The sequence below is a fragment of the Saccopteryx leptura genome, chromosome 7, assembly GCF_036850995.1.
Source record: "Saccopteryx leptura isolate mSacLep1 chromosome 7, mSacLep1_pri_phased_curated, whole genome shotgun sequence".
Taxonomy (NCBI): Eukaryota; Metazoa; Chordata; class Mammalia; order Chiroptera; family Emballonuridae; genus Saccopteryx; species Saccopteryx leptura.
Genome location: NC_089509.1, coordinates 36,540,453 through 36,564,785, shown reverse-complemented (window position 1 = coordinate 36,564,785; position 24,333 = coordinate 36,540,453). Strand labels below are relative to the sequence as shown.

At 39.8% G+C, this 24,333-nt stretch overlaps 1 protein-coding gene and 1 non-coding gene across 2 annotated transcripts; both read left to right on the top strand.

The window, feature by feature from the left end:
• Window positions 1-1,782: 1,782 nt before the first annotated feature.
• On the top strand, window positions 1,783-18,810 carry NMI (N-myc and STAT interactor). The gene is made up of 8 exons (XM_066345503.1): window positions 1,783-1,987; window positions 5,406-5,503; window positions 6,242-6,337; window positions 8,604-8,766; window positions 13,703-13,809; window positions 13,897-14,083; window positions 16,306-16,412; window positions 17,646-18,810. Exons 2-8 carry the CDS (start codon window positions 5,411-5,413, stop codon window positions 17,829-17,831), a joined length of 939 nt encoding a protein of 312 aa, XP_066201600.1. The 5' UTR covers window positions 1,783-1,987; window positions 5,406-5,410; the 3' UTR covers window positions 17,832-18,810.
• LOC136379215 (U6 spliceosomal RNA) lies at window positions 3,492-3,594 on the top strand. The gene has a single exon (XR_010746709.1). It is a non-coding gene; the product is annotated as a U6 spliceosomal RNA (small nuclear RNA).
• Window positions 18,811-24,333: the final 5,523 nt, after the last annotated feature.

Genomic DNA, 24,333 nt, shown 5'->3' with positions numbered 1-24,333 from the left:
ATTCTTTTATCTCATATAGTTGTTGGTAAAATAAAAAGGTTTATAAGGACTCCTAAGAAGATGGTAGCAATTATGACTGTTAATGATAGTATGTCCAGGAGTTGACAGTTCATCTTCAGGGTCTCAGCACTTCGCAGAGTACTGGATCTGAAGCTATGTTGAATGCAGGCTGTCACACAGGGCTCGGCTTTAGCATGTGATAGCCAAGTGACTTCCCTACTCTCTCTGTATCCTTTGCCCTTTAACAGGATCTGAGTCAAGATTAGCTCAGTCCTGTTCTGGCCATGGTCCTGCTACTTATGATCTTAAAACAAAAATAAAGCAAAAGAAGAAATGGGCCCTGGCCGGTTGGCTCAGTGGTAGAGCGTCGGCCTGGCGTGCAGAAGTCCCAGGTTCGATTCCCGACCAGGGCACACAGGAGAGGCGCCCATCTGCTCTCCACCCCTCCCCCTCTCCTTCCTCTCTGTCTTTCTCTTCCCCTCCCGCAGCGAGGCTCCATTGGAGCAAAGATGGCCCGGACGCTGGGGATGGCTCCTTGGCCTCTGCCCCAGGCGCTAGAGTGGCTCTGGTTGCGACAGAGCAATGCCCCAGAGAGGCAGAGCATTGCCCCCTGGTGGGCAGAGTGTTGCCCCTGGTGGGCGTGCCGGGTGGATCCCGGTCGGGCGCATGCGGGAGTCTGTCTGACTGTCTCTCCCCGTTTCCAGCTTCAGAATAATACAAAAAAAAAAAAAAAAAAAAAAAAAAAGAAGAAGAAATGAAGTTGAACTAGATAACCTCCAGGGTCAGGTTCTCTCTGAAATATGGAGTAGAATGGAAGTCACTCTTAAGTTGCAACAAATGGAATATTTGTATTTTGTAACTGGGCTGATGAGCACAAAAGTCCTTATTACACACCACTTACTTTTTCCCCCCATTTAGAAAAACTACTTTAAACTGATTCCCATCAATATTCTTGGTATAAAGGAGTTTGACTTTTGTTAATTTGTTATTTTAGACCACTGTATTGGTTATTATATACAATTACATTGCATTATAAACTAGAATTTATGCCTGGAAATCATTTTGATACATTTTCTCCCTGTCTTCTATTTATTGTGCAAGGGCAGCTGTGGGGTGGTTCTGATATTTTTTATTTTCAAAGGAAAAGATCACATCTAGTGAAGGATTTATTTACAAGCTTCACAACAAAACAAAAGATTAAAAGAAAACTTTCAAGGGACATGGGTCATAGAAATCATTGAACACCACAGCTTTCTCAACTCCAGGGCCCAGAGGATACAGGAAAGTTGACCTTGTGCTAGTTGTAAAAACTTGTGGACTAAGGTTACAGTGACCAAAAAAGTACAATGAAAGTTAATCTGAAGAGACTCCCGCTTTGACTTTATTTCCTGCGTCAATCCAACCATACGTCCAGTAATATACACACACATGAGTATTTTAAAAAATATGTAGGCCGGGCGCTGGCGGGACAGCTGGCTGGTTGAGCTTCCTCCCCAAGCACAGAGGTTAAGGGTTGATGCCCACACCGCCTCCAGGCACAAGCAGGAGCAGGTCCATGTTCCAGTCTTCCTCTCTCATTAAAATCAATCAATAAAAAAAATTAAACAAACAAAAAACAGGTATAGGCTACTGATTTTTAAAAAATGTCCTAAAATGATGAGTATTAATGGAAACTTCAGGAATACTTTTGGGAGAGATTTCCTCAAAAACAAAAAATGAAACCACCATGTTTTAAAAACCGAAAGTGAAACGGTAATAACTTGTTAATGATTGGTCTTTGGAGACAGCAGGTCTGGTACTGCGGCTGGTGTTAGAGAAAATCGCCATTTGAGCAGAGTTTTCTTTTCTTTTTTAAAGAACCGAAGCGTTCATCTGAGCGACACCGGGCTAAGGCAGAGGCAAGCCCGGCCCGGCCACCCAGTTCCGGAAACGCCGCAGCTCGCGCTTCGCGGGAGGGTCAGGCACCCAGGCCTCGGCGTGGCGGCGGGTGAGTGGGGCGCCTGTTCCCCGACTGCCATCCCTGCCCCCCCCCAGTCCCGGGCGAGGGGCTCTGGGTGCGGAGGGCGGCGGGCTCGCGGGGCCAGGACGGCGCGCGGGTGGAGCTCTGGGCTAGGAGCAGCCCCGCGGCGGCTCTGCACCCCCACCCTCACCCCTGGTACCCCCTGCCCCTCCCCCCTCGCGTCCCCTCCCCCTCCCCACCCCCACCCCCCATCCCTCTTCTCCACCTTTCCCCCGCTCCCTGCTCGCTGCCACCGAGGGCGCCCCTGACCCCGTCCGCTGTGCCTTGTCTTTGCCGTTCTGGCCTCGGATCCCGTCTCCTTAGTCTGCTTGGCTGCTTTCTGGAAATTGAAACTGAATATGGTTTGTGTTTCCCCGCTGCGCCTGTAGTGTTTCTCCAGAAAGTTCTTAGAAAAACTGATTACTTGCTTAAGGCTTACTCTCCGTGGCAGGCGCAGGCTTTGGCAGCTGCCTCACGTCTCAGAATACGGAGAGATAGTCTTGAAAGACACCCAAAGGAGAATATGATGTTTCTCTGCATAACACACATAAGTTAAAAAACAAACAAAACAAAACTATGTGTATTACCATTTTACTAATTACCACCTTCTTTCTTTCTTACCCTCATTCTTTATTTTAGCTACCAGGCACGCATAGGGGGAAGATTTCTTTCTGGCCCCAAGCTTATTGGGAGAATAGGTGGAGGCGATTGCTACTGTTTTTTTTTTTTTGTTTGTTTTTTCGTATGCTGGCATAACAAATTACCACGGATCTAGTACCTTAAAAACCATCCCTATATTAAAAAACCATCCCTATATTACCTTATAATTCTGTAAATTAGAAGCCCAATCTGGGTCTCACTGGACTGACATCAGTGTGTCTGCAGGCTGCCTTCCTCTCTGTGGGCTGCTGGGGTCAATCTCTTTTCCTGCTCCTCTAGGCTGTCCGCCTTTCTTGACTCAGTGCTGCCCTTTCTCCATCTTCAAAGCCAACAACGTTACATCTCTGACCATTCTGCTGTCACATCTCACCCTGACTCTGATCTTCTGCCTTCCTCTTTCACTTTAAAGGATTGTGGTGGTTACATTTGGCCCCGCTGATAATCCAGGATGATGTCCGTATTTTAGTCAGTTGATTAGCAACCTTAATTCAATCTACAAACTTGTTTCTCCTTAGCAGCAACCTAACATATTCCCATATTCACAGGTTAAGGGGGCCATCCATCTGATTGCATAAATAGGAAGGCTATCACTATACATCTTGTTGATGCAAAGAGGGAGTTTCCAGATACTAAATATGTCATAAGAAGTTCTGGAGTATTATGTAGTGGACCATTTATATGAGTTAAATATATTAAAAGCCTTTATTACAATTTTTAAAGACTATTGACTTTAAAAAACAATTAAATAATGTTGCAGTTTCTGCTTTCTGGAAATGCCTGGGATGTCCTGAGCAGAACAAATATCTTAATCAAGTTACTGCACAGTGCTAGCTTGCTTTGGCAGCATGTATACTAAAAGTGGAACAATACAGAGAAGATTAGCGTGGCCTCTGGGCAAGGATAACACACATATTTGTGAAGTGTTTCATTAAAAAGCCCCCAAAACCAGACACTGCACAATTCTATAAATTTTTAGTGTTTGCAGGGTGTATACGTGTATTGTCCTTTGAGTGAGTGCAAGAAGGAGGGGACATGGACCCTGACCTCAAGGTTGTGACCATCTATTTAGTTGTGGAAAATGACACAGGTGCACAAACAAAGCTCCTAAAAGGAGGTAAAAGAGGGAGAAGTACCATCCTTTGGGGGAATCAGAAAAGACCTCAAGAACTTGTGGGCAAATTTGAGATGGACCTTAAAGAACATTTTGAAGCCATATCAAACTTATAGAATAGTGGCAAGTACAATAGAAAAAATTTTTCCCCTGAATTATTTGAGAATAAGTCACCAACCTCATGATCCATTACCCCAGAATTCTTGAATATGTATTTGTTACAAAAAATGGTGTTCTCTCTACATAAAACAATATAGTGATAAAAATCAGGGAATTAATATTGAACATTACTGCTATCTAATTCTTGGATCCAATTCAAATGTTGCCAGTTGTCCCAATAATATCCTGTATAACAAAAAGATCAGAATCTTTCGTTCCATTTAGTTATGATGTCTCCTTAGTCTCCTGTCTGGCACAGTTTCTCAGTCTTTCTTTGGCTTTTATGAACTTGACACTTTTGAAGTTTGTGTAATGTTTCTTCATGCTTAGATTCAGATCATGCATCTTTGGCAGGAATATCATAGAAGCCATGCTGTGTTCTCAGTGCACCCTATCAGATGGCATATGAGTTCAATTTATCTCATTATTGACTTTGATTATTTCATTATGGTGGCGTCTGCTTGGCTTCTCCACTGTAAAGTTACTCTTTTCCCCTTTGAAATGAATAAGTAGTTTTTGAGGAAGTATTTTGAAACTAAATGGTTCTCTCCTCACCAAATATTTAATTAATTTATTTACATTAGTATGGACTCATAGTTTTTTACTTTATTCTGGATTTAATCATTACTGGCATTATTGACTGTTATGCTTAATTTATTCCTATGCTTGCCCAGTGGGTCCTTTGTCCTTTTCAGGTGTCTTCAGCACTCGTTGTTCACTTCTTTGCTTTCTTTTTTATTTTTATTTTCAGAGACAGAGCGAGAAAGTCAGAGAGAGGGATAGATAGGGACAGACAGACAGGAACAGAGAGAGATGAGAAGCATCAATTATTAGTTTTTTGTTGCCACACCTTAGTTGTTCATTGATTGCTTTCTCATATGTGCCTTGACCTTGGGGCTACAGCAGACCGAGTAACTCCTTGCTGAGCCAGTGACCTTGGGTCCAAGCTGGTGAGCTTTGCTCAAACCAGATGAGCCCGTGCTCAAGCTGGTGACCTCGGGTTCTCGAACCTGGGTCCTCTGCATCCCAGTCCCACGCTCTATTCACTGCGCCACCGCCTGGTCAGGCATCACTTCTTTGCTTTCTGGCACTATAAGTCGCTCTCTTGTACTTTTTCTGTTTCTTGTCCTAGAAAAGGCTAGACTACCAAAATATGATAGTAGTTGTTTAAAACAGAGCAAGATATTATGATTGAGATGTTAACTACAAAGGAATGTTAATACCTATCATTTTCTATTACTGTGTTGAAAGTGAAGGACTTTTAGCACCCTTGTATATATTTAAGGTGTAAAGTTATTTGAAACGTAGACTTTGTTCAGATACAAGCCACATGATAATGAAGTCTTTGATGATAAAAAGAGATAGAGCAGAGATGTTTCTTCTGTAAAAGGGTCAAAGTTGTTATTTCTTGCTTATTGAGTTTATATGTATTGTATACTTAATATTTTTAAAATATTAAAAATTTATGATATTAAGGAATCATGGCAGCTGCTGAAGACAACAAAATACAAGTTTTTATAGAGGAATGGCCAGTTGATGATCCAGTTGATGAACTTATGGAAGAACAAACTCAGGTAAAATGGAAAAATTACTGGGTATTATTAAAAATTAATTTATGTACATTAGTTTTTCCATGAAGCATGTTTTATATGTCTTTATCCAACACTACCTTGAATTTGGGAGGATATTGGGGTTTTCAAAATATTTTTCTTCCATTATTCAAGCCTTAGAAGAATTATATTTCTATTTTGTTTCCTACAAGGCTTACAAAATTATAGCTTTCTCCCTCTCGCCCTCCCTCTTTCCTTTGATTTGCACATAGAAGTTAAGAACTTGTTAATTGTTAACTGATCAGACCCAGGAGGGAAGGGCTATAACATCTGACATGGCAAGGCAGCCAAAAAAAAAAAAATCACAGCAAATTAAAAAAAATTGTTCCAGAGTAATATATGTACAATTTAAAAGTCATATTGCAGTCACAAATAGCTAGAAAAGGATTTGAGAGAACATTGGACTGAGATTCAGAAGTCTGAGTCTCAATCATTGCTCTACTATAAAAATTTCTGTGACTTTGGTCTATGGGAAAGGCAGTTTTCTTGTTTGTAAAATGGAGATAATAATATTTGGGAGTGGTAGGAGCTGTTGTAAAACATTCAACAAATTTATTATTCATGTGATCATATTTATTCTGAGACTATCTAAAGTCTTTCTTTGCCTTGTTCAGGGTGAGAGAAATTTAGCTTCTTTAATTCCTTTATAAAAATGAGGACAGGGCTGTTTAAATTTTTGATGCTATTTGATTTTTTTTAAAGAACATAATTGAAGAAATAGTAAAGGAAAATATCGAGTTAAAGAAGGAGATCCAAAAGCTTGAAGCTGAGCTACAAGAGGCCACCAGAGACGCACAGGTACCCTATTACTTAATGTATCATGTATATAATGACACCATTTTTTAGAAAAAGCGATGTTATTATAAAAATTCAATTTTAAAACATTATGATCATCCCCAGCACCACTGATTATAATAGTCCCAAAGTGAAAACAACCCCATGTCCCTCCCTAGTAGAGTGAATTAATAAATTGGGGTGTATTCACACAATGAAATACTACACAACGAGAATGAAGAGATTGCTTCTATATGTAACAACATGGATGAACACAGTGTAGAGCCAAATGAAACGAGGCTGTACCATATGCTTCCATTTAAGTATTGCACAGAAGCAGGATATTAGAAGTTAGCATGGTAGGAACTAGAAAGTAACCTTCTGGGGTGTTTGGTCATGTATTGTTTTGATCTGATTGTTGGTCCCATGTGTGTGATCACTTTGTAAAATTTCATCTATTGTACACATACGATAATTCACTTTTTATATTTAAGTATACATTAATAAAATTTACAAAAACAAACCAAAAAACCCCATGATGATCATTGTCAACTACTTTTGGACCAAACTCTTGGTCTTCTCACTAAGTTCTTTTTTGTTCATCTTATCCAAGGTGTTGCAGTAATTCAAATGAATTTAAAAATATGGATGTGTATCTTCATCATTCATCTCTCTTAAATTTTCATGCATTTGAATTAGACATAACGTTTACTCTTTTTTTTTTCTTCATAACAATTTATAATTGTTTCTACATGAGTTAAATGCTTAAAGCATTGTCATTTTTGTTTCTGAAATGGGGAATAAGAAGATGAATAGAAGGAAGTGAGATTTTCCATGTTTATGGGATTTAGAGAAGACTTAAGATTCTGGTTACTTTGGACTGGAGCCAAAATTATGTAGTCTTGAACTGAGAGGGCCCTCAGAAACCAGCCAGTTCAGCTGACCCACTATACAGAAGACTGCCATTATGGTTCAGTGGGCATAAGTGAATTGCTCTCTGCGACTGTGTGCTTAGGTCGAGAATCAGGAACTCTCACACACTGTCAAGGTATAAGTCTCTCTAGGTATAATAAGCACATACCAGAAGTACTGCAGGTTCAGTTCCAGACTACTGCAGTAGAACAACTATTGCAATATAAGTGAGTCATATGAATTTCTTAGTTTCCCAGTACGTATAAAAGTTATGTTTACGCTATACTGTAGTCTATTAAGTGTGCAATAGCATTATATCTAAAGAATAATGTACTACCTTAATTAAAAAATACCTTATTGCTGACAAATGTGAATTGTAATCTTTTTGCTGTTGGGTCTTACCTTTAGTTTTTAAAATACACTCTGTGAAGTGCAATACAGTGAAGCACAATAAAACAAGGTGTGCCTGTATGCCGGGTATCTCCACATTATTGGGAAACACTTTGCCCTTTCTCAGACATTACAGATTGTTTTGAAGTTGGAATTATGGTAATCAGAAATCCCACTGAAGACACATGTAGATATACAATGAATAAAAGATTAGATAAAATGACTCAATGAATATTTCTAATCTTTTTGATAACACTTTTTATTTCAGCATGTAAGTAAACATAGGAAATAGAAATGCAAATACCAGACTACTTTGTGCGTTTACATCTAGTTGTATAGATCTGTTGATTTCCATGATTTTAAGCAACTAAGTATAACTACTACTTGTCCTCCAGATTACAGATCTTATTGATAGTATCCCTTCACATTTTAATAAACATAATTTATAGTAATGTTGATGGGCAGGTGTTGGGGATGAGAGAAATTGAATTTGGTAAATTTTAAATTATATAATCCAGGAGTCTTTTAGGATAAAATGTTCTGGGTTTGTTATCAAAATAACCATAGTGTATTCCCGATTTCATTTCATACCTCTTTGTAGTAAGAATAAACATTCTAATGATCCCCTTGTGTACACATTTGATTCTTTGCACACTTGTTTAAAAGGTACTTATCTGTAGGAATGATGTAGTCTTTAGAATCAAACCATACAATCTTGATCAATAAATTATTTATTAGACAAAGTGAGAGATTATGTATTTATAATTTCATCTGTGAAATAAGATGAAAGAATAAGCATCTGATTACACTACTGAGTACTTACGTGGGCAGGAACAATTACTAAAGTTATTAAATAAGATCAAACTCAGTATTCTGTGGGGTTCTGAAATCATTGGGGAATGAAGTATTGGATGATCAGATCACATCACTGGAAGGACTTAAGTTATTTCTTGTCTTGATTTTAATCAAATATTTCTGTTTGAATTAGATTAACGAGGATATTCCTGAACCAAAGATGAAATTCACATCTTTAGAAAAACCTGAGAATTACAGCCAGTTTTTAAATATCTCCTGTTCATTTCAAGTGAGCTCACAAATTCCTTATGAGTTACAAAAAGGAGAAGCACTTATCACCTTTGAAGAAGAAGAAGGTATGACTAATATTTAACAATATGACCAAGTTACCTTTGGAAAGCACTTGCACTTTCAAAGAGTTTCATAGATATTTCTATCACTTTACAATTTTACACATATTATTTCATCTCATCCTCAACTCTGACACAGTTTTTTTGTTTTTTGTTTTTTTCAAGAGACACACACAGAGAGAGGAACAGACAGACAGGAAGGGATAGAGATGAGAAGCATCAACTGGTAGTTGTGGCACCTTAGTTGTTCATTGATTGTTTTCTCATTTGTGTCTTGACTGGGGGGTGCCAGCTGAGCCAGAAACCCCTTGCTCAAGCCAGCGACCTTAGGCTTTAAGCCAACAACTTTTGGGCTCATGCCAGTGACCATGGGGTCATGTCTATGATCCCATGCTCAAGCTGGTAACCCTGCACTCAAACTGGTGAGCCTGCACTCAAGCCAGATGAGCCTGTGCTCAGGCCTGTGAGCTTGGGGTTTTGAACCTGGGTCCTCAGCATCCCAGGCTGATGCTCTATCCACTGTGCCACCGCCTGGTCTGGCTGACTCAGATATAATTATCTCCATTTTACAGATAAGAAAACTGACTCTGAGACATTAAGTGAATTAAATATAATCATTCATTCAGAATGCAATGGCTCTGAGAGTCAAGACCAAGTGTTGTTATGTCCAATTGCTAGCATCTTCCTATTCTATCTACTACCTCCAAGTGATAATACAGTGTTTTAAGGATGCAGAGCTCTATACAGTACTCGGGGAGTTCTCACAGACATCATCTCATTATATGCTCACATGACTCCATGAAAGCAATATGTAATATAGGAGAGTTACTCTACATTGTATAGCCAAGGAAACAGATTTTCAGGTGTTTAAGTGATTTACCAGAGGGCACATGACCAATGAATGGACAGAGCCCAGGAGTAGAGATGTGGGGTGTGGACCTGATGCTTGTTAAGTCTGCCATGTTAGAAGACCCTGTTCAGAGCTGGAAGCCCCTTAATGAGGAGAATCTGGATTGAATGTCATATTTGCCCCTTCTAAAAGTATGATTTGGATTGAGTTTGTTATAAATCTCAGATTAAAAGAAATTATTGATTGATTTTAGAGAGAGAGAAAGACAGAAAGATGTCTATCTGTTCCTGTAAGTTCTCTGACTGGGGTCAAACCTGCAACCTTTGTGTATTGGGACAGCGTTCTAACCAACTGAGCTGTTCGGCCAGGGCTAAATCTTAGATTTTATGACAGGCTTTGTGGTCATACCGACCTTGTGGGTTGCTTTGAGTATTAAATGAGAAATATTGATAACATACTTAAGATAGTGTCTAACACACAGTAAACACTTAGTGAATGTTAGCTGTCATTATTGCTATATGTTAGGAATTTTCCAGATAAGGAAACAAAAGATTAAAGAAATAAGGAGGTTGGAGGGAGGTGGAGGAGAGTATAGATAGTAATGGAAGGAAACTTGACTTGTGGTGAACACACAATGCAGTATACAGATGCTATATTGTAGAATTGTGTATTTGAAACCTGTATAATCTTATTAACTCTTTGAGTAGTACGAACATTTGTGTATGTCCTGGTGCCTTCTGACCACCCAGAGTTCGATCATACAAAAGTTTTTATTTTAAAAATGTGTAAGGCAACATTAAAAAAAGGTAAATGTATGTTCTTCTTGATTCCATAAATTGGTTATCAAACAAACATGATTTTAAGTTAATAAAACTGTAACCGGAACTAATTTTATTTATTTATTTATTTTTTGTATTTTTCCAAAGTTAGAAGCAGGGAGGCAGTTAGACTCCCGCATGCACCCAACTGGGATTTACCCGGCATGCCCACCAGGGGGCAATGCTCTGCTTATCTGGGGCATTGCTCTGTTGGGGCCAGAGCCATTCTAGTGCCTGAGGCAGAGGCCACGGAGAAGTCCTCAGTGCCCGGGCCAACTTTGCTCCAATGGAGCCTTGGCTGCGGAGGGGAAGAGAGAGATAGAGAGGAAGGAGAGGGGGAGGGGTGGAGAAGCAGATGGGCGCTTCTCCTGTGTGCCCTGGCTGTGAATCGAACCCAGGACTTCCACACGCCAGGCTGATGCTCTACTGCTGAGTCAACCAGCTAGGGACACTAATTTCATTTTTTGAAAAAAAAATTCACTCCCAGGGGTCAGTGAGCATGAAAAAAACTCACCACTCAAAGGGTTAACCAATGTCACCCCAACAGATTCAATAAAAAAAAATTAAAAGGAAACAACCAAAAGTTAGTTCTTTGGAAAGATGAACAAAAAAAGGGACATCATTACCAACTTCACAAAATAGAAGGAATTTTAAGTTAATACTATGAACAGCTGTATGCCAATAAATTAGATAATTCAGATGAAAATAGAACTCATAGAGAGATATAAACTACTGAAAGTTACTCAAGCAATAGAAAACCTGAATAGACGCATAACAAAAGATTGAATTAGTAATTTAAAAACCTCCCACAAAATAAAGCCAACATAGATAGTTTTACTGATGAATACTATCAAAATATTGAAAGAATTAATACCAATTCTTCACGAATTCTTCCCCCAAATACAACAGGAGAGAACACTTCCCAGCTCATTCTACCAGGAATATCCTGATACCAAAACTAGACAAAGATATCACAAGGAAACTGCAGAGCAATATTTAAGAATATAGACACAACATTTCTCAGAACACTAACACATTGAAAAAGAAGATAAGGAACTTGCTCAAAGTCCATACAGTTAAGAAATTGCAGAGCTGAGAGTCAGACCCTGAGTACCCATGAGTATGCATTTACTTCGTTTACTTTCTACTGAACTAACATTCCTTTGAGCATCCCACCATATGTCAAGTTATAGGGTGGGACCAGATGGTCTTCACAAGCCCTTCAAGTGCCCAGGTGCTGAGAATGTATTATCGTAACTCATGTCTCCTGCTGCCTGGTCCATCACTATAGACTGAAAATAAATGTTAGAAAGAAAGGGATTCAAGGGGTCAAGAGGCATAATCTTCTAGATATAAAATAAATAAATCATGAGGGTGTAATATACAGCATGACAAGTATAGTTGGTAAGAGTGTATTGCATATTTGAAAGTTACCAAGAAAGTAAATCTTAAAAGTTCTCATCACACACACAAAATTTTTTGTAACTTTATATGGTGGTGATGGTAACTAGACTTATTATGATGATCAATTTCCAGTGTATACAAATATCAAATTATGTATACCTACAACTAACATAATGTTATATGTCAATTTTACCTCAATTAAAAAATCAGAACAATGGCCTTCTAAGCAGGTCAGTGTATATTCCTAGTGTTCGTTCACCCTGGGTCCACCCCTGCATCTGAGGGTGGAAGGGGAGGCAGAGCCACATGGGCAGCTGGCATTGGTAATTGGGATCAACTGGAGAGGCCAAAGTGAGGATTTGGGAGGCAGGGATTTTGCACAGGAATTACCTGGGAATGCTGAGAATGGGATTCTCTTCAGAAACAGCTGCATCACTGCTTCCACCATAGGCGTGGCTCTGAGTCCTGCCCTCCTGGGACTACTTTGGGTTTATACAATTAATAGGAGTTGGCATTTGATAGCGTCACAAAAATTGAAATCAGCTGCCTCAGATCAGCAGATGTTGGAGGTTTGGGTGTGGGGAGCGGGAGGGAAAGAGCATCATTTAAGTATTACTTCATTGATATTTTCTGTTAATGTTGCCTGTTGTCATTAACAAAAAAAGTCATAATTCAAGTTATAGAGTCATACCCTGATACTGTGTCTGTGAATTCCCTCATGATAATGCCCTGTCTTCTAGCCCAGTTCTTCTCTTCCTCCAGCTGTAGTGTGCTGGCTGGTTGTCATAAACACGTGAGGTTAATTAGACCAGGAGTGGGCATCTCTTCCCATTGTGACAAATTAGAGCAAGCAGCTCCAAATATATACAACTAAAGTGTTATAACTTTTCATGTCACACATAAAAAAAAAATCCCCAGTCTACCTGTGCTGGCGCAGTGGATAGCGCTTTGACCTGGAATGCTGCCATTGCCAGTTTGAAACCCTGGGCTTGCCCGGTCAAGACACATATAAGAAGCAACTACTGTGAGTTGATGCTTCCCATTCCTCCCTTGCCTTTCTCTTTCTCTATATTCTCTCTAAAATAAATAAAGGAAATCTTAAAAAAATAACATACCCACCTGCATTTTAAATGGCTATACAGTTGCTGTTTACAGTTCTAATGATTTTGGGCATAATTATACTACCAAGGCTCTCCTACTTGCGTGGGTAAATGTGACATGATAATTTTGTGATTGGTATAGCAAAGCTGTCAGCTTTTTAATGTAGGATCTCAAAAACATTTTAGTGAAAGTAGAATTCCTAATTAATTATGGCAAAAAAACAGAGATTTACTCCTTGACAGCCAAACCTTTGTGGTCTTCAATATGTAGTCCTTGGGAAAGGCAGAGACAAAAAAATAAATTTTTTCTATATTGCGTGTAACAGATTAAAAAGGAGTGACAAATGACAAATAAGGTTAATTGTCAGAATACCACTAACCCAAAAAGGTTTTCCCAGCTTACTCAACATGAAAGAAATTTCTGGCTGTGCTTTAATGTCCCCCGGGAATTCTCAGTAATTCTGTCCACCGTGAAGAGGAAGGGTGTGACTATACTGAGATGAAGTACGCATTTCTGAAGAATTATCAGGCTTATTTATCTCTTAAGAGATGAATCTAGAGCTTAATGAGAATTTCTCTATTGTAATTTTTGCTGATTTTGACATTAATATATCCTACTAGGGTGGCAAGAACATTATCACTTGAAAATCTTAAGAAAAGTTTAAAAATTAGATCCTTTAGAATGAAGGAAAATCGAGACTATTTAGGATAATTTGTTCTTAACATTAATTGATATATTGGAAATTAATACTTTCCATATTATTTTTCAGTTGCCCAAAATGTGATCAGAATGGGGAAACATCTTGTGGATATAATGAATAGAGATGTGGAGGTTAAGGCCAAGCCAGTTTCATTAAAATCAGGAGTCAGATTCCAGGTAACACGGCGAGCAAAGCTTTTCAGGATTCTATTAAACATGGACACTGTTTTCATCCATATCTCTGAATATGAAACGTTTTCCCAGGTTCATGCAGAAGTGTCTAAAATGAAGATCAGTGTTACTGAAATCCCTGATGAGTTGCCTGAAAGCCAGATGAGAGACAAGCTAGCACTGAGCTTCTGTAGGTCCCGAAACGGAGGCGGGGAAGTGGAGTGCGTGGAGTACTACAAGCAGACCGGAAGTGCTGTCATCACTTTTGTGGAAGCTGGAGGTATTCTGTTCACACGTTTAGAACGTTAAAAAAAATACTCTACCATTTCAATTATGTTCTGCCATTTCTAAAGGTATTTCTTCTCTACTTCTTTTATTTGGAATTTACTTAGACAGCATAATAATAGGGGATATTTTTTTAACCTTATAAAACAGCGGAGTCCTGAAAATGATTTTTGTGAATGGTAATATTACAAATGACAAGTACATACACCTTACTTAGTGCATCCTCATCACATGTCAGGCGTGGAGCTGGGTGTCCTATACATTTATCTCCTCTGACCTGCAGCACAGCTCTGCAGGTAGGTGTCATACTCATTTTATTGATGAGGAATCTGGGGCCTAGGGAGGGTAAGTAACTAACCCAAGATCACACAGTGGGTGTATGGCAGAGAAATATATAATATATGTATATTTATATTTATTAAATAAATGTATATGTATGAAACTGTCTTTGTTCATTCCACCTGTTAAGACTGACGGGGGTCTCTTAGGCAGAGAAAATCAATAACAGGAAAGACAAGGGTCTTCCTTGGGAGGAACAGCTGGATATCAGCTCCCCTTTTAGGCAGAAATGGACTTTTACCAAATCATCTTGGGGAGACTTACATTCTTATGGTTAAAAATAGAGAATTCTGCAAGTGCTTCTGTTAATCTGTTCAAGTGATTCTCAGTATAAGAATCTTGCTCTGGTTCTTAGGGCTTCTCCTGGGTTAGCACATATAATAATAGAAACCCAACTGTACAGTTAAAAAACATTAACTGATTAGGTATTTTCATAACAAAATAATCCATGCTTTCTAAAGAAAACTGAAATACAGAGAAGAGCACTAATTTGGTAAAAATTGAGACTTTTCCTTCCCTTTTTCCTACTATTTGGATAGGTTTAGTTAGATCTTTCTGGAATTGCTGGATCATATGGTAATTCTATGTTTAATATTTTGAAGAACTGCCATACTGTTATCCACTGTGGCTGCACCATTTTGCATTCCCACTAGCAATGTACCAAGGTTTCAACTTCTCCACATCTTTGCTGGCAAGAGCCCGCACTCTTCACCACTGTACATGCTGTCATGCAGGGTGGACTGGGGGAAGAGAGAAAAACAAAGTGATTGGATATTCTTCGGAACTGTTTCTATTAAATTCTATGCTATCTTGACACATTACCTTTCTTCCCTTTAGGAGGAAAATGCTACTAAACATAAATCTGATTATTCTTTGTTTTGCAGAAGACTGATGAAAGTTTAGTATTTGCCTTTACTTTTTTTAGATGACATTCAACACTCCCCTGACCCTTTTGGTTAACATCATTACATCCTTTTATTGAGTATCATGTATTAGTTACAGGATAACAAACACATACATAAACACACACATTATAGTAATATAGTAATTTATTATATATATGTATATACATATATATAGTAAAGTATATATTACAAGTACTCTTTTATTTTTATTAAGTGACAGGAGGGGAGGCAGAGACAAACTCCCGCATGCGCCTGAACCAGATCCACCCGGCAAAGCCCCCTACTGGGCGATTCTCTGCCCATCTGGGGCATTGCTCCATTGCATAGCAACCAAGCTATCCTTAGTGCCTGAGGCGGAGGTCACGGAGCCGTCCTCAGTGCAGGGGCCACCTTGCTCTAACCGAGCTATAGCCGCAGGAGAGGAAGAGAGAGAGAGAAAGAGAGAGAGAAAGAGAGAGAGGTGAGAGGTAAGAGGGGGTGGGGTAGAGAATCAGATGGTCACTTCTGTGTGCCCTGACCAGGAATCGAATCTGGGACATCCACACGCTGGGCCAACGCTCTACCACTGAGCCAACTGGCCAGGGCACATATAGTATTCTACTCACAGTTTTTCTTTATATTTCCTTAGAAACTGGAAAACGCTCTTGTTAGGATGGGTGGGTTGCTTTTTATAGTTGGTAATTGCATTTTATATAGCTAGCTTAGGTGGTTCTCTTTAAGGATATTGAAAGTCCTTCTTTGACTTACTGCAGTGGATAGTTCAAGAAAGAAAGATCTATTTAAACGTTATTATTGTTTGGTCTTATAGTTTTCAAAATTATGTATTGTGAAGTCTTTAAAGTGGACTATAATTTCTTTAAACATTAATATTCAGTGTACTGTGTATTGTGATATTGTTCTGTTGGAAGGAAGTTTTAACTTAGATTAAAATGTCTATGATATAAATATAATAACTAAAAAAATTTACTCCTAGTGACTGACAAGATTTTGAAAAAGAAAGACTATCCTCTTTATATAAATCAAGACTGCCACAGAGTTGTTGTTTCTCCATACATAGAAACACATTTGAAAAAGTTTCAGGTAAAGTCATCTATTTTCTTTCAGTTTGGGAACTTACTGCTTAACCACCCCACAAAAAATAAAGAAAATATTGTGAGTCTATTCCTGTCTGAATTCTATTAGTGAGGGATATCAAAATAGTTTCCTCTTATCTGCTTGGTACAGAGTGAGTTTGTCTTTTAAAAGAGTAAATTTTAATGCAAAACTGTACCTTATTTAATTTATACACTTTTTTAAGCCAAAATTACTCAGCTAATGGCACAATCTTTATTTTTTATGTGGAGACATAGCTACATTTCTCTCATGTGTCTACTATCATTAGCATTAAAAATGATTTTTCCTGTCTGACCTCTGGTGGCGCAGTGGATCAAACGTCAACCTGGAATGCTGAGGTTGCTGGTTCAAAACTCTGGGCCTGCCTGATCAAGGCACATATGGAAGTTGATGCTTCCTGCTCCTCCCCCTTTCTCTCTCTCTCTCTCTCTCTCTCTCTCTCTCTTCTCTAAAATGAATTAAAAAAAAAGTTAAAAAAAATAAAGCCTGACCAGGTGGTGGCACAGTGGATAGAGCATCTGACTGGGATGTGGAGGACCCAGGTAGGTCTGGAATGGCACCAACATCTACCTAGTCCACCAACCTGAAAGCTAGAACTCATGCTTAACTCTTTGTTTTGCTTCAGCTCAAATTCATTTTGGTCACTCAGCCTCCTCACTCCTTTCTCTGAGGAGTTTCCTGTTAGTAGACTCGCCCTTCTTTATTTTTATTTTTTTTTGAAGTTGGAAACGGGGAGGCAGTCAGACAGACTCCCGCATGCACCCGACCGGGATCCACCCTGCATGCCCACCAGGGGGCGATGCTCTGCCTATCTGGGGCGTCACTCTGCCGCAATCAGAGCCATTCTAGCACCTGAGGCAGAGGCCACAGAGCCATCCTCAGTGCCCAGGCCAACTTTGCTCCAATGGAGCTTTGGCTGTGGGAGGGTAAGAGAGAGACAGAGAGGAAGGAGAGGGGGAGGGGTGGAGAAGCAGATGGGCGCTTCTCCTGTGTGCCCTGGCCGGGAATCAAACCTGGGACTCCTGCACGCCAGGCTGACGCTCTACCACTGAGCTAACCGGCTAGGGCCCCTTCTTTATTTTTCTAAGGCTCATTAACTTTGCTCAGATAACTCCAAAATATTAAGTAGATCTTATCAATGTTTTGCAGTTCAAAACTCTTAGAAAATTTTCTGTTTGTCTTTTTTACTTTCCATTTTAGGTGTTTTCTGGAATATCTAAGAGGACAGTGCTTCTGACTGGGCTGGAAGACCTTCACTTGTTGGATGAAGAGACTGTAGAGGATTTAGTTAATGTTTACTTCCAGCGGCAGAAGAATGGAGGTGGAGAAGTGGATATGGTCAAATGTTCTCTCCATCAACCTTACGTAGCATACTTTCAAGAATAGGTTTAAGGAGTCATTTGACAATTAGAACTTCTGAGCACAAATCATTATCTGTGTTTGACAAAAATGACTATCCTTCTCTTTAACAAAATGAAAATTTTAATTCTTAATGTCCATATATTCTTAGAGACAAATATATTTTTATGTCTGAATGCTTCTTTGTTTCCAGCTGTGCTGCATATTTACAAATGCACTCAGCGCACTGTATTAAGAACAGGTTTTTTCGTGGATTATGTGGCTTGGTGCCATGTCTGTTGACATCAGCTGTAAGTGATTCAATTGTCTCCCCGCCACTCTGGCTCCTCTGTCATAGTCATGTGGGCCAGTTCAGTTTTGGCCCTACCTCTGCCCAAATGCAGACTTGACTCTTGACATTTTTCAAGAGAATTGTTATATTCAGCAGTTTGCAATTTCTGTAGACTTGACTAAATCTAAAAGGGAAATCATTTCTCCTCTTCTACTGTATTCCCACGGCTCCAAAGGTATTTCTCAGAGCCAAGTGACTTTTTTTTTTTCCTGGAGTTTCCTTCACCCAGAGTGTCAAATGCCTTCTATTCCTTCCAAGACATTCCCTCTCCAAATAGATCTTGTAAAGACCGATTTCTTTCTTTCACACTTACAGTAGAAAATACAGGTTTAGGGGATCAACAATCTTGGAATAGAGCGAGCGAGAGAGAGAGAGAGAGAGAGAGAGAGGTAAACGGAGAGCTTCTGGCTCATCTCTCATGCTTGATGCTGGGTAATGCCTGAAGGTAAAAACATAGTACCTATCTATACTTTAGGAATTAAAACGTTAGTGGGGGAGAGACCCAGTTTATGAGCATCCCTCTGTTTTCACTTTCAGAAACTTTCAATGATAAAATACAAGGTTCCTATTCAAAGAAGGTAAAATTCTCTTTGGTAAAGAATGTTTGTACAATTTTTAGCTTAATAGGGTCTGTTTCATGAAGAGCCAATAGCAGAATTAAATTCATATTAAAACGTGGGGAAAAAATGGAATGCTTTCAGAGAAGATTCTAAACCTGAACCTACCCAGTGCTGCTTGCCACATAAAGTACGTGAAGGAAAGCTAAAAAAGAAGTGCTTTGTCTTTCTTCCGCTATTTTATTTTTAGGTTTTAAAGTTGTTATACTATCATCAGAAGTAGTCATCACTCTCACATTTCTCTTTGGATTGAGAGATGGTGCCTAAAAGCTGGGCATTTATAGTATGTCTTCATATTCACTGTTTCAGGAACAGTCTCCCATTGTGTCACTTGTTCTTTGGCAATAGTAAGATTATTTACTTACTATTTAAACAAAAAGTCGTATTTATTTTCAATTGGTTCAGTCTCACTAACCCAGAGTGTGGCCTTTTTTGTGTGGGCCGACTGCCAATCAGCAAGAATTTTTCCCTAATACTTAGAACAAGGTTTGAAACAATCACTTTTGTTTTTTTTGGAGGCCTTTTTCAGGCAGTAGGTAGATAATTTTATTCAATTCTAAATTTCACAATGGTTTTTTTGATAAAAATGGTCTATTTTAGAAAATTGTACCCTTCCTCTTTTCACTGCACCACCCACATGGGTTCTGGCTGGATCTCAGAAATTAAGTATGGGCTTATAGGAGGAAATTTGTTTTTGAAATGTACTAAAAGATACTGGATTAATCATTTAACATATTTGCATTTTAAAGATGAATAGCTTGACCAGGAGTGTGGAAATACATTGTCAATATATAAGAAGTTAGCTAAGATAGATCTGTGGGATTACAAGTCCCTCTTGTTTTTTGTAGACTTTAACAGGCTAGGTTATGCTATGATAACAAACCACCTCCCAAATCTCAGAGGCCTAACAAAATTAAAGTTTAATTCTCAACACCAGTTGGTAGTGGACTCTGTCCTAATCATGTAAGGCCCCATCTCAAGACATTCTTCCAGAATCATGGAGGTTGGGAAAAGTGACATCTGGGTATACTTGCACCAACAATTAAATGCTGTAACTCAGAAGGGACCTGTGTCATTTTTTATTTACTTATTTATTTATTTTTTCCTGTATTTTTCTGAAGCCGGAAATGGGGAGAGACAGTCAGACAGACTCCCGCATGCGCCCTACCGGGATCCACCCGACACGCCCACCAGGGGGCGATGCTCTGCCCACCAGGGAGCGATGCTCTCTAGTGCCTGGGGCAGAGGCCGAGGAGCCATCCCCAGCGCCCGGGGCATCTTTGCTCCAATGGAGCCTCGGCTGCGGGAGGGGAAGAGAGAGACAGAGAGGAAGGAGAGGGGGAGGGGTGGAGAAGCAGATGGGCGCTTTTCCTGTGTGCCCTGGCCAGGAATCGAACCAGGGACTTCTGCACGCCAGGCCGACGCTCTACCACTGAGCCAACCGATCAGGGCCACCTGTGTCATTTTTTGTCACATCTTATTGGCCAGAAGTAATCACGTGGACCCACAGAAACATAAGGGGACTAGAAAGCTCTGTTGTGTAAAAATAAGGAGAACCAACCCTGCCCTGTGGTGCAGTGGATAGAGTGCTAAGGTCGCCAGCTCAAACCTGGGGTTGCAAGCTTGATCACAAGGTCACTGATCTCGAGGTCATTTGCTGGCATCCATCCAGGGTCCCGGTTGGAGCCCGGCATCACCGTCTCAATCCCAAGGGCACTGGGTCCACCTCTGAGGTCACTAGTTTGAGCCTTGGTTGTCGGGAGCCCATCAACAGCTGCTGGTTGACATAGTCACAGCAAAGAAGAAGCACAGCGACACTTTCCCCCTAACTTCTTAAGGTTTATTTGAGTTTTCTCCCCCCCCCCTCTTTTGCTGGGTATGTGTGCTGTCACTTATGACACAGGGTCAGCATCTGGAGTTAATAGTTGCACCGTGCTTTCCCTGCAGATTTGCAGTAATTTCTCTGGAAATGAGACAGAGAGTGTAAATTCCACAGAAAAGCCTATAAACCCCCTTGCCTAGGCCCATAGACATAGGAGGCTGGCTATATGTCCCCCGAACGGGGCTAAGTCTGTAGAAAATCTCCCTCCTAAAAATCTTATTAGGAAAAAATAGATTGTGACTTATGAATAGGTAGGAAACAGAGGCTAATCACAAAAGCACCTTTCAGCCTTTACCTAATCCATTACTTAACCGCCCTAGCCTTTTCATATTATAGAAGAATAGAAAAACTTTCCATTCCTCTTACATACCTGATTTTCAGGTAGTGGAACACTCTGAGAAAAATAAAGTTAGAACTTAACTAGTACATGAAAATAGTAGACAAACATAATTTGACTAGACAATAGGCCCTTAGGTAAAGTAGAGTTATTAATCTGACCTTTTAGAAGCCTGCGCCAATATTGTTGCTGCTTAAATTATTGTATAACTGTACTTAGAATGGCTTACCACCTGATTTATAGCTTAAAGAAACGTACTAACCTCTTCCTGGAATATTTATCCACATTAAAGCAAAAGTAACTATTAATGTATTCTACATAACATGTAATTGTAACTTAGTGTATAAAAATAAAGCTGTACTAGCAATTGGCAGAGATGCCTAGCAGATGAACTAAAGAGTTTGTCTCACTCATTTTCTCGCCAACGCTGGCACTAGGTCAGGGCACATGATAAGCAATCAATGGCACAACTAAGTGGAACAATGAGTTTAAGTCTCTTTCCTTCTCTCTCAAAACAAACAAAAACAGAACAAAAGAGAACCAGATATAGTTGAGCCAGAATAATAAGGAGCACAGTCTGTCCTGTCCTCCTGGTTATCAATATTTGAATTACTTTTTCACATGCAAAATTCATACTCACCCTATTCCTAAGGGAGAAAAACAAAATACTCTTTCAAATATGGCAGCAAACTCAAAATGCTTGAACTCTTAAGTGGTATGTAGTAGTTTCTATTTCAGGTCTGAATGTTACTCCTCTTAATCTAGAGAGTAGTATATTACTCTAATATACAGTGTATATTATCCTAATATACAGTGGTGTATGGTGTAACTGTAACAAAATAGCAGTGGTAAACTCTGTTGCATTGTTGCAGGAAGCACACCCTGCAGAAGAGATACTCAGACAACTTAATAAAGGAAAGAGAATTTATTAGTAACCTGCAGAGCACATGGGGCTAGTAACACCATAGCATGAGCTAGCTCCTGAATTAGATTTTCTTAGGTTATATACCTTTACAGTATCCGAACAATGGGCGTGTGATTCTTTTAAGGTTTCCCAGGACTCAAGGAGAGGGGAGAGGGAATTTTGATAGGGTCAGCAAGGAGAAAAGGGTTTCTGGATCACTGGTCGTGGCTACATACAGATCCTGCTTTTCTTGCTTTGCGTTACAAGTGGCTCTAAGCAACCATTTAGAGAACTGTGGGATGTAGTTAATTTATAACTCAGTTATCCCTGCTGGCTCCTTTCCCTTGTATTCTTCTGGTTTCTCCCCTCTCAAAGCAGAAGGAAAGCTTGCTCCCTCCTCAATGTCTTCACTTTCTTTGCTGCAAACTCCTGTTGGCAGTTTACTGGGCTTTGATGCCTATAGTCAAACAAACTCTTTAATTTAGTAACACTACTAATTTTGTTGTTCACATTCTTTTCTAAAAAACTATAAAACTAATTTAATACATTATCTGCCTTTCAAGCTATCATGTGTTTTATGAAATGTTTTTTCACTACATGTTATGGATCAATAACCTTGCAATTTCTGGTAGTTATGTTCTAATTACCTGCCACTTGGTTCTTAAGCCAAAACCATGTAGTATTTTAGATTGTGTTGTGGATTGTCTTTTTCCCTCTTTGGTTATAACAATATTCTCATTCAGAATACCAATTTCTAGGCCCTGGCCGGTTTGCTCAGCGGTGGAGCGTCGGCCTGGCATGCGGGGGACCTGGGTTCGATTCCCGGCCAGGGCACATAGGAGAGGCGCCATTTGCTTCTCCACCCCCCCCCCTCCTTCCTCTCTGTCTCTCTCTTCCCCTCCCGCAGCCGAGGCTCTATTGGAGCAAGGATGGCCCGGGCGCTGGGGATGGCTCCTTGGCCTCTGCCCCAGGCACTGGAGTGGCTCTGGTTGCGGCAGGGCGACGCCCCGGAGGGGCAGAGCATCGCCCCCTGGTGGGCGGAGCGTCGCCCATGGTGGGCGTGCCGGGTGGATCTCTGTCGGGCGCATGCGGGAGTCTGTCTCTCCCCGTTTCCAGCTTCAGAAAATTACAAAAAAAAAAAAAAATAATAAAACAAAAGAATACCAATTTCTATATCAATCAGAATAGACTATGTAATGCTAATGTGAAAAATCATCTCTAAATTTCAAAGATCTAAACAAAAGTTTACTCTTTGCTCTTTATGCTATGTGTCCATGGTCGATCAACAAAAAGAATGCTTATGATAGAAACTCGGTGACCAAGGTTAATAGCAGCCACCATCTTTATTGTTGGATGCCATGCTGGAGGGAAAGAACTTTGAAGGGTTTTGAAATGACAAATTCTTGGTCCAGCCCTGACTGGATAGCTCCGTTGGTGAGAACATCGGCCTGAAGCACAGGGGTGCCTGTTCAATCCCCAGTCAAGGCACATACAGGAACGGATTAATATTTCTGTCTCTCTCTCATTCCCTTCCTTTCTGGCTAAAATCAATAATAATAATAAAAATATTCTTTGTCCAGAAAGGTCCCCTCCACTCACAACTCAACCAGAACTAAGTGTATGGCTCTACTCAACCATAAAGGAGCTTGGATGTTCAACCCGAAAATATGTTTGGAAGGCAGAAAGCCAAAAGCTGTATAGTGAACAGTATTAGTGATATCTCGCTGGCATTCAGAAAGAAAAGTTGCTCATTCTTGAAAAATATACAAAGTATAATGAAGATAATAAAAATCACCAAAAATCTCCCCTCAGAGATGATGGTAAATGTTTCATGTCCTTCCTTCTGTCCACGTGATAAACTGCCAGACCTATAAGAATTTTTTATGAGTTTATTTGAGCCAAACTATTGACAATTGCTGGGAAGCAAAGTCTCAATGAAGTGAGAAAATGCTCCAGAAAATGGTGGTTTCACCACTAATTTTACACATTAGAATCAAAGGGAAAGATGTAGGGGGTAACATGAAATTGACTGGTGACAGATTAGGGAGCTGGGAGAAACAAAAGTGGGGAAATCTCTGGGATTGGATAAAAAGTAAAATATGTATAGACTGAAACTTTTTTACATAGGCAGGCATTAGCTAGTTAACAGTTAATTCACGTAATTATACAATGAGGGGGTTTGTTGGTTTTGGCTCTGGTGAGAGCCTGCCCTGAGGGGGGCAGGAAATGAAGATGACCCTTACATTTCAAAGGCATGTTAACAGGTAAGTTATTATAGATGCATAAAAAAGATAGGCCGGGTTAAGGTAAGCTTTGACCTTTGTTAGAGAAAAATACCTCCCTAGGACATGACTGCCCACCATGAACAGGCCTTCCCTGAGCTGGTCAGTTTCAGCATGTGGCTTCCTTTTTTATCCACATATCCTTTTTTCCCCCCCAATCATATCATATTTTATCT

Bases quoted from the DNA above. Each gene is read 5' to 3' on its own strand.
- NMI (XM_066345503.1), top strand. From the start codon at position 5,411: ATGGCAGCTGCTGAAGACAACAAAATACAAGTTTTTATAGAGGAATGG. The intron at 13,810-13,896 runs GTAACACGGCGA...ACGTTTTCCCAG, and splicing joins AATCAGGAGTCAGATTCCAG to GTTCATGCAGAAGTGTCTAA. The intron at 16,413-17,645 runs GTAAAGTCATCT...TTTCCATTTTAG, and splicing joins CACATTTGAAAAAGTTTCAG to GTGTTTTCTGGAATATCTAA.